At 38.1% G+C, this 12585-nt stretch overlaps 2 protein-coding genes across 5 annotated transcripts; both read left to right on the top strand.

Annotated features, from left to right (window-relative positions):
• Positions 1-562: 562 nt before the first annotated feature.
• On the top strand, positions 563-7868 carry tmem244 (transmembrane protein 244). Of its 2 annotated transcripts, none has more exons than XM_032585839.1 (6): positions 563-2889; positions 5299-5384; positions 5507-5583; positions 6681-6770; positions 6989-7033; positions 7270-7868. In XM_032585839.1, the coding sequence occupies exons 1-6, from the start codon at positions 2758-2760 to the stop codon at positions 7365-7367; spliced, it is 528 nt and encodes a 175-aa protein (XP_032441730.1). In that variant the 5' UTR covers positions 563-2757; the 3' UTR covers positions 7368-7868. The 2 variants fall into 2 exon arrangements, with proteins under 2 accessions (XP_032441730.1, XP_032441729.1); XM_032585838.1 differs by having other exon boundaries at positions 6645-6770.
• Positions 7869-7951: 83 nt separating this feature from the next.
• fkbp6 (FKBP prolyl isomerase 6) lies at positions 7952-12567 on the top strand. 3 transcript variants are annotated; one of them, XM_032585837.1, is made up of 8 exons: positions 7952-8962; positions 9814-9931; positions 10025-10114; positions 10213-10415; positions 10793-10912; positions 10987-11184; positions 11385-11494; positions 12343-12567. In XM_032585837.1, the coding sequence occupies exons 1-8, from the start codon at positions 8906-8908 to the stop codon at positions 12431-12433; spliced, it is 987 nt and encodes a 328-aa protein (XP_032441728.1). In that variant the 5' UTR covers positions 7952-8905; the 3' UTR covers positions 12434-12567. The 3 variants fall into 3 exon arrangements, with proteins under 3 accessions (XP_032441728.1, XP_032441727.1, XP_032441726.1); XM_032585836.1 differs by adding an exon at positions 11647-11730 and having other exon boundaries at positions 7952-9931; XM_032585835.1 differs by adding an exon at positions 11647-11730 and having other exon boundaries at positions 7952-10114.
• Positions 12568-12585: the final 18 nt, after the last annotated feature.

Genomic DNA, 12585 nt, shown 5'->3' with positions numbered 1-12585 from the left:
CAACAACAAGCTGTGCGTTAAAGAGAGAGCCAGAAACTCCCTATCATTTATTTTAAGTGGCTTGGATTCGATTCATGAGAAAAAAAGAAAGAAAGAAAGAAAGACCCCAAAGGCAGCTGAGCACGCACATGGACAAACGGAGAGGTTAGGCTTGGACACGACTGAGGCGTTTCAGTTGGTCTGTAAAATGTTTTCCTTGACCTTAAATGTGACAGTGACATTCACACCTTTACACTTACTAAAACGTCCCCCATCTCACACATTCGCATTCTGTGAAATGCTAAAAAAACAAAAATAGTTAACAAAATAGACAGGATCAGCAGAAAGCTGAGATCCCTGCTGAAGCCTCTGGTCAGTTCACAGCTTATGTATTTACATTCCATGCAGGAAAGAAAATGAAAACATACAGAGGCGACAGAAAGGAGCAGAACACGAGGAAGATATAGACAGAGTGTGGGAAAAAGGCAAAGTGAGGAGGGGGGAGTGGGGGAGAGAAACAAAGCGTTGCATTGTTAGCTGTTATATTTGTTGTTTACAAGCCTGCAGAGAGTCGTGAGAATTGCAAAAAAAAAAAAATGTTGTTGCACTTATTGTGTGCAGCTGTGGATGGGAGTGTTCAGTGGAACAATTAAAAGGAAAAAGTGTTACTTAATCGAGGAGTGATAAGTGAAGAAAAGACACCAGAGAAACACAGGGGGAAATAATTTGAACAAAGTGTTGTTCTGAATGGTCGTTTTTGGATTTTAGAATATTGAAATGAGAACATGGGAAACCAAAGAGAGATGCACAAGGGTCATATTGACTAATGCATTTCTCTCTGTTAGTGTGCACCCAGTAGTTTAATTAAAGCACCTCTACCCCTTAGACGCCCCTCATTGACATTTACAGTGGGTCAATGAGCCTTAATGTTCCCCAGAGTATCTCTTCCTCTCCAGATGCTTTACTTTTTACAAACCTTAAAATAAATCCAATCTGGGAGAAAGACGTTCCTGTCTCTGCAGATGGAAACTTATTGCTTAAACTCCCTACTTCTGTAAATAGAGACTCCCGTTTACCTGTCTCTATCAGTCCCCTTTTTTAAACTGCAGGCCTCCAGATTTACTGTGTGATTTATTTTTCGGATTTTTAAGTGATGAATCAGACAAATACCTCCTCAAATTTTTCCAGCTTGGAAAAGATCTAAACAGAGATCACACTTTTACAATTTTCTTGCTTCCAAAACTTCAAGGTTATCCTTTTCAGCTTATTTACTTCCAGCTGCCACACATCCACTTTACCTGTTGTAGCTTTCAATGTTGCAGCTGATTGGTGACTATAAAAGAATGTGTTAATTACTAAGCTTTAGTGGTTTTATGTTTTTTTTATTTCATCTTTAGAGCGCTCTACTAGCTCTTTTTGAGTCTGTCTCTCTTAAAAACTAGTCGGATAGTGTTAAGAAGTCCAGAGATATCTTTTTTTTCCTGCAAAGAAAAAATTTGGTAAACTTTATGGCAACATAAAGTCTAATTAATCCGTTAGTGGATTTGCTGGCATAAATTTGCATGAAAGGTGGGGAACAGCAAAATTTCTAAGTGATTGTTTTTTATTTTGTCCAACAAATCCAGAGTATTGTTTTTTATAAAATCTTGATCCAGGTATGTAATTATCAGTCTGCTATTGTAGCTGCTGCTTTTTCACTGCTTGTTTTTTTTTTTTTTTTTCATTGCTATTACAGAAAATACCTAAAACACATGCATCTCCGGATAAAACCACATCAATGCTGTCTGGCATCTTGACAATATCCAGCATGATGCAGAGGAATAAAATAAAGATTAGCGTGAGTCGCTCCTCGTCAGTCGCAGAGCAACAAAATATGGCACGGTTCACACAGTGTGTACACACAGAGGGATGCTCGACTATGACGCCTACCTTACTCCTCATGGAACCCCCTCTTCCTTTTCCTCTGCTCTGCCGTCACCATGGATACAATGATGCAGGTTACCGTGGCAGCCGAGTGAACCCCAAACCCACACAAAGGAGCACGTGCATTTGCTTTACGTACGCATGTTATGACGTCAAACGGTTAAGTTTCTTTTGGCTATTTCCGGAGGGGACGGGGGGCAACAGAAAACGGCAGTGTTCATATTTATATTGGTCACTATGGTTTCTGTGTTGAGAAATCACTTTTCGTCGCTTCACACTTTTCAGCTTTAATCTGGGCAAATAATAGGAATAAAATCTTTATGATCCAAATTCCATCTATAGTCGTCAAAACTGTGCATATGTGAGTCTTGAAATGAATTGTTCTTGTGTTTATTCCACTGGATGGAGTTTTCTAAAGGTTTGCAGGCTATCCTGCCATCTAGTGTTCATGTTGCTTATGGTTGATTTAATGTTCAGATCAGGAGCTTTCAAGCTTGCAGACATGATCAGACATCAAAATAAAGCCAAATTGTACCAAATTCCACTTGTAAATTATATTTAAGGCAAATGTTTGACTGTCATGCATGGCATAAGTTGTCTTATTTTATTCTCTTTAAATTATTTAAATGTCTGACTCCTGTTGAGGATCAAACTGAAGTTTGTGTGCCATTGCACATGTGAAACAAAGCATTGAAGCCAACTACCTAATTGTGGGTTATGAGTATTTGTCCACACAAGCATTATGTGTCTTATCCCATGTGGGATTTACTCCAACTTCTTAGCAGTAATCTCATTTCATCCAATCCCGCCTTCCTTGCTTCCCTACAAGATGCTCTCAGGGACTCATAAACACACATGAAGGCTGCTTTTACTCATTTAGACCGGCAAACATTCATGTTGTTGGACTACTGCTGTCGTTGCTGTGGAGTCACACTCATAAAACGCCATGGACCCTTCTTCCTCAAGACTACACCCAGCGACACCTGGGTAAGGATAGAAAACCATATAGCAGAGAGCTATATAAAAATGGAGGATTGAAGAAAAAGTTACTTATTCACAAATAAAATGTTATCATAGTTTCAATGTTGGTTTGAGAGGACTCTGTGGACATTTGTATCGATACTATTGATGGTAAACATCGGTTTTAGCCAACGATTATTGTTTTAGTTGTGTTTATATTAATGCATGTTACCCTTGCATGTATTAGGTAATTCCGTTTTGTTAACTTTAATTACAGAAGTTAATCCTCATTATACTTGTAGACTGTAGCAAACAGCAAACAAGTGTATGATACAGTGTTTTTCAAACATCCAATAATGGATAGGTTTTTATGAAGGATTCTGTCGATATAACTTGGAAGAACGTTAGAATTTTATCTGAAAATTTTGTTCCTAGGTTTTTTTTTTTTTTTTTAAAGAAAAGCTGCAAAGTCTATTATTGAGATGGCAGACAAACAAAACAAAGAGTTAGCCAAAGGTGTTTAGCTGTCTGAAGGCATTAGCATTTCGTGGTTTTACAAACACCCACACATTTGTAGCTGTTAAAACCAGAGTCAATTTGGGACAGCATTCACTTTTGCCTTATGCAGTTTATTTCTTTCAACTCTTAAACCTTTGAACAGTGGTGTGCTTACTATAGTCTAAAAAATGAAATAACAGCAAAAATGTTCAAACTGAAATCGTCAGTCTGCTATATTAGCATCATGCAGAGGAATTAAACAAATAATTAGTATTGCAAATGTAAACTTATTTTTAGGTTAGGTGAGATTTTTCTGGAAATGCTGCCTGCTTCCAGCTACCTGTTGGCACCTACACCAGTTGACCATTTTGCATTATCTTCTGTCTAAGCTACAACTAAATGTGAATGAACAGTGAAAAATGAAAGACTTAGAGAGGCAAACTAACTTTGAGTGTGTTTGTTTTGGCTAAAACTGGGCCTGAACAAGTTCAGCTCCCATTTTTCAGAATGGGAGCAGAAAAAGCTTGCATTCAATTTTGACGTCTAAATTTGACCAGCCAGCTTGACAAACACAGCTCCAGAGTTTGGCGAGTTGTGTTCATGCTTTGAAAAATGCATGTTATGAGCAGGTTATATAGTGACATTTTTATTTACCTGCTGTAGGTGTCTTACACATTCCCCTATAATCCTCTAAATACAATTTATTTTTAATCCAAGGTGCTCAATTTCTATTAACTTAAACATGCTAATTGTCACCAATTAACGATAAACACAACAATTATCTTGTGCAGTTTCTTTGTTTATATTTAATTTTCTTAATCCGTACATAGTTTTATGTTTTCATAGAAATGTTAATCTTAATAAAATAAACATAATACAAGGCTTTAAATGTAAAAGTAAAAATATCAGACCCTACAATACAATTAATAAGTGATAGATGGCTATATTTGACCTAGAAAACTGTAAGGTCTACTCTGTTCACCCTGCATCACAGTAGACATTTGACTTGTCCCAGCAGGAAATCACAAGTGTAACTAATAAGATTACCGGTGACCCCCATTCCATCAAGGTGCGCCGATAAGCCAGAGAGGCCTGGCACCGAACCACCCGAGTGGAATGGAGCTCATTAATAAAATAATTAGTTACACCTGTGTTTAGCCACCTGAAATGTCAGCCACGAGAAAAGGGCTTTTATCTCTGCTCCCGGGGAGTCATGTAGCTCATTTCCTGTTAGGGCTGAAGGCAGCCATCTATGAAAGCAGGATTTAGCTGGACATTGACTGTCTCCTGTCAGGAGTGTATGTTTTCTAGGTCACTTAGAATAGGGGAAATGGAGGTGCATACATTTTCTGTCAGCTTGGGGCATACATAAGACATTGGGTGTATATGGATTAAGTATTAAATATGTCAAATCATTGTTTATATAAAGCAGATTTGATGTTTGGCTTCTTTTATTTGCTTGTTATTTACGCTTAGTACAGAAAACAATGGTATATAGAGTTAAATTCAGCTTTATTGTACCTCTAAACCCAATAAATAGTTTTTCAGGAAGACATTTCCAGGGTTTCCCCCAGTGTTTTATAAGCCTGGCGGGCCACCAGGCTTTACTTGTGCCCCCACCAGCCTAAGCTTTGCTTATTTACTTAAGTATTTTTAAAATATTTGCATGTTTGAAGATTTCATTGTTCGTGTTCAGGTATTAATCTTCCAATCTTTCAATAACACATAATTATCAAGTGATATTTTCATATTTCCTGTCAAATTTAAACATTTTTTAACTAAAAAGACACGACGGGGCGCTGGAAGAACGACTGCCCTAGCACCCAACCACTGGGCTTAGCAAGATTTCTGGGGGAAACCTTGTATTTATTACATTTTTACTCAATATGACACTACCAGATAGGTCACCATCGCTCTCACTGCCTTCTCTCTTCGCAGGTTGTTCTGCAGAATCTGCTAATGTGCATGGTGTGCTTCTACTCTCTCTACTACATTGTGGTCAGTCTTTGCATTGGACTCTTCAGGTACACACACTCACATACAAATGGTGATGCCAATGGAAAAAAGGCCAGGTTGAAAAGGAACAGATAAAGTTCTTCTAAACAAACTGGACATGCTTGACGATGTTCTCTTGTCATTTCTTTAGGGTTCACGAGATCAACAGCTTGTTAACGCCATTTGACTACACGACGCAACCATCATGGCAGAACCCCAAATACTTGGGTGAGTTGCAGTTGTGGATTCAACAATAGATAACACATGAGTATTTAGAGAAGTGTGTTACTTCCAATTCTCCTACCACTCATGCTTGACAAAACATCATAGCCGCAAATTTATTAGAAACAGCTGTTAGAACACAAATAGCAACACTGCCAATCACTTGGCAGCAACTCAGTGCTTTTTGATGTCATAAAGACGACAGGCTGAAGTAATGGAAAAGAAAGGAGGTTTAAATAAATTTCAATGTAGCATGGCTAATTATGCCAGACATTGTTGATCAACTGGGATTTTAAGCATAACCAGCTGCTAGGTTTTTAAAAAATGGTATGAAAAAGAAAGAAAATCCAGACAGCAGGCTGTTGTGTGGATAAAAATGTCTTATTGATGTCATAGGTCAGAGGAGAACGGCAATGTTCTAATGACTGCTTCCGAAAACGTAACGCAACGCGCCGCAAATCGTCTCCATCTTGGTTTTAGAGCATGTGAATGGGTTTTCTTCATCCAGTCCTTGTTTGGGATGAGGTCGAATGGGAATGGCAACTTACATAGACGTGCAGCCAACAAATCTGCAGGAATTGTGTGATGTTTTTATTTCAAATTCTCAGATGTTTCCGACAATTTGCTACATCAATGCTACCAAACATAAGAGCAGTTTCAAAGGCTAATAGCGCTCTGGTAGGTGTATGTCTTTAACTAAGAACCATTTAAACAGAAATAGTTTTAAGTGCAGATCATCAAAGAAAGCACCACTGATATTTGATATGAAAAATTAATGATAAGTCCCTTCCAGTGTTGAGGTTGCTAAAGATTGATGATATATTTTGCATGGATAGCCGGCAAGAGCAGTTTCTATAATTGCTGCTAAAATACATCCACACACTTCAACAATCCAAGAAGTAGAAAACATTTGCATATTTGGCAGACATTGAATTAAAAAACAATACATTGAAGACCTTTTAGGGTCAGTTAAAGACACAGAGATCCGTTTCCATTCTGTAATGGCATGACAAGAGAATGTCGAACGAAATTTCTGTGTAATTAAGTAAAATATTTCTTCCTTCTAGTTGGGGTCATTTCCACAGAAGTGACTTATGTTTTAGGAGGGCTGGTGTTCGCGTGGATTGTGGAGGAGTGGGTCTGGGATTATGCAATAACTGTCACGCTGCTGCACGTTGGGATGACTGTAGCAGGTAAACACACACGTGCGCACACAAGTGGATGAGTAGGCCAGGACAACTGATAGGATTGCAGACCTGATTATATAAGCAGCTGTCATTAGCAGAGATACACACACAAAGAGTTAAAAAAAAATAATTAAGAAATTGCACTAGGATAAGACAGTTATAATGTAATAGTTTTGATATTTGTTTGTCATTTTCAAACCCATTATCTTGATGCGTTTTTGCAGTGATGTCAGATTTCCCTTCTGCCGAGCATTGGTGGATCGCTCTGGGTAAGGATTTTATTTTCCTATGCATGTCAACTTCTGCCTTCTTATCAGTTTTTCGATCCCTTTTGGACAGCACACACAAAAAAATCTCTCTATCGCTGTCTCTCTGTCTGAGGAAGATATGACATTTTCCCCTGACTCATCCAACACACCTCCAAATTCATCTGCTGCTGCTGACCTTTCAAGCTCCCTCTTTATTGGTCGCCTTCTGCCATTTATCTCCTTCCATCTCTCTGCAGGTTCTGGCCTGGTCATGATGATATTCGGAGGGCAGCTCCTGGCCTACAAACTCTTCAGGAACAACTTTGTCTATCCTGCTGAACTGCAGAACTTCTAATAAAAACAAGGAAAGCTTTTAACTGGCTTAATGGGTAATCCCAGGTCAGAAGTGTGCCAGTCAGTTCTCTTTCTGTTTCACTGTTTAATTCATGTTTATAATGGTGTAGCAAAGTAAAGCCTTTCGGATAAGAACATAAAAGAAAACGTGCATGTATATTGTTTGTACTTCATAACATGGATTAGGCAGTAGGTTGCTCCGAACTGTTAAAATGGCTTCACTTTGCCTATTGAACGCCACTTTTTTACTCATTAAAGGTATTATTTTGTATTGTTTATTTTCAGACATCTTTCAATAAGCCAACTTTGACAGAACCAGGTAATATTTTATAGCTGAAACATTTGTACGGTTATATAAATCTATTGATAATTATTTGCTAATGTATATTTCTGACATCATTGTACTTAGGAATATAACTCATAACAGACTTACATTTTGTAATAAAATATCAGGTGTACATAAAGAAAGACGTGGGCAATAAAATCTGTTATGTGGCAATGAGTCAGAATGTTTTATAGTTCAATTTCTTTGCGTTTAAAAATGACTGCGTTCAGCAGCATTATGAAAAGTTTATCATGTTCTAGTAGTGTGTTCTCTTGTCTTTCTCATTTTGAAAAGTGGGCAAGAGAAATGATTCATACAATGATTCAATGGCTGCATACTTTATAGAACTTGTTTTAGGATTACCACGAGTGGTATGAGCACCAGAGGTGCTGTATGCGCAGTGTGGTATGCTAATTTAATTATAATAAACTGATGCAGACAGACAAAAATAAATGTATGTCCAAATTCTAAACGTTTAGCTTAGTGCTTTACAATGATAATTAACATAGCTCAAATCATTAAGATGGAATTAGTCGTTGAATTCAAAGTACTTACACTGCGTCTTTCTTACAGCCAAGTGTAAAACAAAAATACTTTACAGGCATAAAACCATAAGAGACACACACATTAAAATGACTACACTAAGGAAGAACAAATAGTTATAAAATTGGCGATAAAACTGAAGAATTAGACAGATGTAAGTTTACTAATCATAAGAAATTCATCATCCACATAAGGTCCAACCAATTGTTTCTCCATCTATGGGTCCATTTTGCTTCATTCCTTCTGTCCAGTCTTGGTTCCCCGCAGTTTCTGTATTTATTGCATTTTGGGTCGTCATGATATGTTGTAAACTTTTCAACAAGTTAAGGAAACATAATTTGGGGAGGGGGTATTGTAATTTAATCTCAATTTGTTAAAATAGTATTTTGAGTATGCTGTTAACTTGAGACGCTGAGTGCAAAGTGACAACTTGATATAAAAATATTTCCATAAACCCTGAATCATTAAGATGATTGGTCAGTAAACTGAGCAGGAAGTTGTTGAACCAGCCCTACTCGTGCAAGGAGTCAGCTGAACCAATTAGCTTAAACCAGAAAAAAACAGAAGAAAACATATTACTCCTCTTTACATCTCGAGTAACATTTTTTATACTGTCTGGACAACTCTGAAGACGGTTGTAGGATTTTTTTTTTTTTTTTATCAGACGCTAAATGTCAGGAAACGGGTTAGTACCGAGCATCGGGAGGCGGCTAACGATGAGCACGCTGGTAAGTCAACATGTTGGGCTAATTAGCATTTCTAAAAGATCACATATAAACCAATACACTAAAATTAACGTATATCCCCTTGTGTTAACGTTACTACGTTAAGCTACGTGGTTGTAGATAAATTTCAATGTATGCGCTATATTTGCTATATAGCGCGGATGATTGCTAAACTTAACTTTGATGCTAATCTGTAACCTCTTTACATGAGGAGACTAAATCGGTTCCCATAACAACTTCGAACTTATTTACTATTGTGGGAACCTTTGTATTTAAGCATTACAATAAACTGGAGTCTCGCATATGGACCACTTCAAATAATATTAATTGTATATTTTTAAGCACATTATTTAACGCCCAATTCCCATTTATTTTGGTTCTGGTTTTTTTAACAGCTGACTCTTATTAAATATGACCCTAATTGAACCAATAGAGCTCAGAGACCTCATGTTTATATGTGTTTATTGGAATCATTAAAGGAATTTGCTGATAATAGATTTAGTTTATCATAAAAGTCAGAACAATTACTGAATAAATTTTGATGGCGCCTACCGCTTGATGCATGGCCTGTCTCAATAAAGGTTTTATTGCTTTGAGTCAGGCCCAGTTGGATTTAGAACTGAATAGGAATCCAGGACCTATAAAACGGCACAAAACAGTTTTTTGAAAAAACAAAACACTTTGTAAAACTTTCTTTTTTTTTTTTAATTAATAGTAATGTGGAAGCTACGTTTGAAATACTGGTTCTTGTACTGGACCAGAAGGAATTTCTACCCTAACCTTTTAATAATCCAACACCTGTTAATTTTATTTTGATAGTCCTAGCTATCTATCCTTCCGCCTCTATTTTATAGAGTCCTTTCGATCAGCTCAGTCGGCGGATGTATGACATCTTGGGCGATGGAGGAATCCTGAAGGAGGTGGTCCAGCCTGGAGAGGGCCCACCTGTGCCTCAAAACGCCTCAGTAATAAGTAGCTACAATGCAAAAAAACAATCTAAAACCTTTATATGGGATTCATGCTCTATTTCTCAGCTGGTGTTTAGCATGTTGTATCCTCTTCCAGTGTATTACTCGGGTTACTTGGAGTATTCTAATCAACCTTTTGAAAGCACCTCACACCTCCAGTACCCTCCAATGATGAAGCTGGGAAGGGGTATGATTTATGTATTTATTTTTTTTAAATTTTTAATGTAACTTTCCATCTTTGTCTGATTAGAAGATAATTTTTTCTATCGAAATCCTAATTTGCAGATGTGACTCTAGCCGGACTGGAGCTGGGGCTGTTGACCATGAAGAAAGGGGAGTTCTCTCGGTTCCTGCTCCAACCGCAGTACGCGTACGGAGAAATGGGCTGTCCGCCCTTCATCCCGGCTGCTGCTGCTATTCTGTATGAGGTTCACGTCCTGGACTACCTCGACTCGGGTCAAGTGGATGAGTTTATTGCAATGAGCTCGGTGGGATTTCGTTGAAGGACTCTGTGCATAAAGGCTTTGTTTTCCCACTTTAATGCGGGGCTTCCATACAGTCAGGAAAAGTGTGGAATTTGATTAATGAACATGGGAGATTTGGAAGCAAACGGAAAAAAAAAACAAAAAAACATTCTGTTTTCAGGCTTTATTCCCTAACTTATTGCACATTAATTGTCTATCACTCCATTTTATCAGAACTGATAACTGTGGAAATGTTAGACTAGAAAAGAATAGCATTTTGGGGCATTAAAGAGCTGCAGGAACGTTGTAGAGTATTTTTAGTCGAGTTACAGAAATCCAAGGACCGTTACTTCAAGAACAAGTTTACAACAAATCGTGGATCTGCCTGCTTTTGTCCCCAGGAGGAGCAGAGCAGCGTTCCTCTATCCACACTTGTTGAAGTCATCAACACACTTCGCAGCTTTGGCAACCGCTTCTTCAATCAAAGCCGATACGACCACGCCAAGGATCGCTACAAACAGGTACTGTAAAAGTCAGTCGGTGTCTGGTAGCGAAGCACTGTGCCTCGTTCATATGTGCTCTGGTTTGCCAACAGGCGATAATTCTCCTGAGAAATTGGGACTCGCAAAATGAGCCTGACAAGGAGAAGATCCAGGTGGCTCTGCTTCCGCTCTACATGAACCTTTCGCTCGCCGAGCTCCGACTGGAGAATCCCCAAAAAGCCCTAAAGTATGGCAAAAAGGCCTTGGAGATCGACTCAGCCAACACAAAGGCCCTGTTCCGCTGTGGACAGGTCAGGATGGAGCTTTGCTTTTGAAGCATGGAGATAAAACTTCGCAGTGTCTGGAAAGCGGGAGATAAATCTGCCGTTAAGCAGAGAGCCTGGATTTTTATCTGCTTCCTCAGTTGCTTCTGTTAAGAGTAAACTTTAGAGCAGATCAGCGCGTGCAGCGATTTATTTGTTGGTTATTTTGTTTATATTTTTTCTCGCAGGCTTACCACGAGCTGCAGGAGTTTGAGAGCGCTCAGGATTGCCTCATAGCGGCTCAGTCGAAGAAGCCGTTCGATAGTGACATCAACAACCTCCTGAAGAAAGTAGCGCTGTAAGCCGATATTGTTGCTTAGAGTTTTTCAGGAACTTTTTTTTGTCGTAAGCGTATATACCTCTGAAAGCTGGGTTTGATACTAAAATCTTTGATTTCTGATTGGGCTTCTGTATGTAGTTTTTCTTTTTGTTTGTTTGTTTTCATCCTAGGGCTTATAAAGATGGTTTGGATAAAGAAAAAGATATGTACTCCAAGATGTTTAGGGAGCTGAGGAGCTCAGAGCAATGATTGTGGTGAGGAATCCCGCTAATTAGCCTTTTGACTTTCTGCTTATCATGAGAAATATGGAAAATGTGATTGGGTTTGAATACCTTCCCAAGACACTGCATAAGAAGGGCTTCACTGTGATTAGTTTTTGTGTTAAAAGTCTTGCTAACTGACTGAAACTGCAAATAATGTAACTGAATACCTGATCTACTTCATTTGCTGTTGGTAAATGTATGCCTAAAGAAGACTTGGAGAGCTCCAGTAATATTTACTGAGAACTCTTAAAACTTGGTTTAGTTTTCATCAGTCATCCACTTTTATTTTTAATAAGTTGTTGAAGAAGTTGTCTGCTTTTGGGTCTTACTTTACTGATTAAACTGGAGGCGAGTTATAGAAATCTTGAAACTTGACATTATGATTTCAGGTGTAAAAATGAACTTTTATGAGAAATTACTAAGGTTCTTGTTTTTTCCTGCTAATTTAGTTTGGGAAGAAGGAGCTCACACAGTTTCCACTGTATCAAAACCTCATTGGACTAAAGAATTTGGACAAATTAACCAGCCCTTGTTGACAAATGACGGGTGTTGTGAGCGTTTTAAGGAAATTTACTAAAATCATGTTTTTATTCCCTTTTGCAGGTGTGAAGATTTAACAGCTTGCTTGTTGTTCATGTCCCCCTCTTCCAGCTGTATAAGTAGTTTTTGCTCACGTTGTTCATTCATTTCTTAATGAGTAGGATTGTTGCTTTTTGGTTGCTGTTCTTTGTAATATATATGCTCATGTTTTCTTTCTTGCCAAAGTCAGACGTTTGCATTACCTTGAATCATTCCTGAGGTTAATTTAAATAAAATAAAAAAAATGCACTTTTCCTGACTTCTCAG

This window comes from Xiphophorus hellerii, chromosome 15 (genome assembly GCF_003331165.1).
Source record: "Xiphophorus hellerii strain 12219 chromosome 15, Xiphophorus_hellerii-4.1, whole genome shotgun sequence".
NCBI lineage: Eukaryota > Metazoa > Chordata > Actinopteri > Cyprinodontiformes > Poeciliidae > Xiphophorus > Xiphophorus hellerii.
Note: the sequence above shows the minus strand (reverse complement) of the source record. Positions and strands in the feature narration are given on the sequence as shown.

What these genes read in the sequence shown, in the direction of transcription:
- fkbp6 (XM_032585837.1), top strand. Translation starts at nt 8,906, where the DNA reads ATGTCAGGAAACGGGTTAGTACCGAGCATCGGGAGGCGGCTAACGATG. An exon ending in AGTTTATTGCAATGAGCTCG is followed by an intron (nt 10,416 to 10,792) that starts GTGGGATTTCGT and finishes TTTTGTCCCCAG; the next exon opens with GAGGAGCAGAGCAGCGTTCC. An exon ending in CCCTGTTCCGCTGTGGACAG is followed by an intron (nt 11,185 to 11,384) that starts GTCAGGATGGAG and finishes TTTTTCTCGCAG; the next exon opens with GCTTACCACGAGCTGCAGGA.
- tmem244 (XM_032585838.1), top strand. Translation starts at nt 2,758, where the DNA reads ATGAAGGCTGCTTTTACTCATTTAGACCGGCAAACATTCATGTTGTTG. An exon ending in CTACACCCAGCGACACCTGG is followed by an intron (nt 2,890 to 5,298) that starts GTAAGGATAGAA and finishes CTCTCTTCGCAG; the next exon opens with GTTGTTCTGCAGAATCTGCT. An exon ending in GCATTGGTGGATCGCTCTGG is followed by an intron (nt 7,034 to 7,269) that starts GTAAGGATTTTA and finishes ATCTCTCTGCAG; the next exon opens with GTTCTGGCCTGGTCATGATG.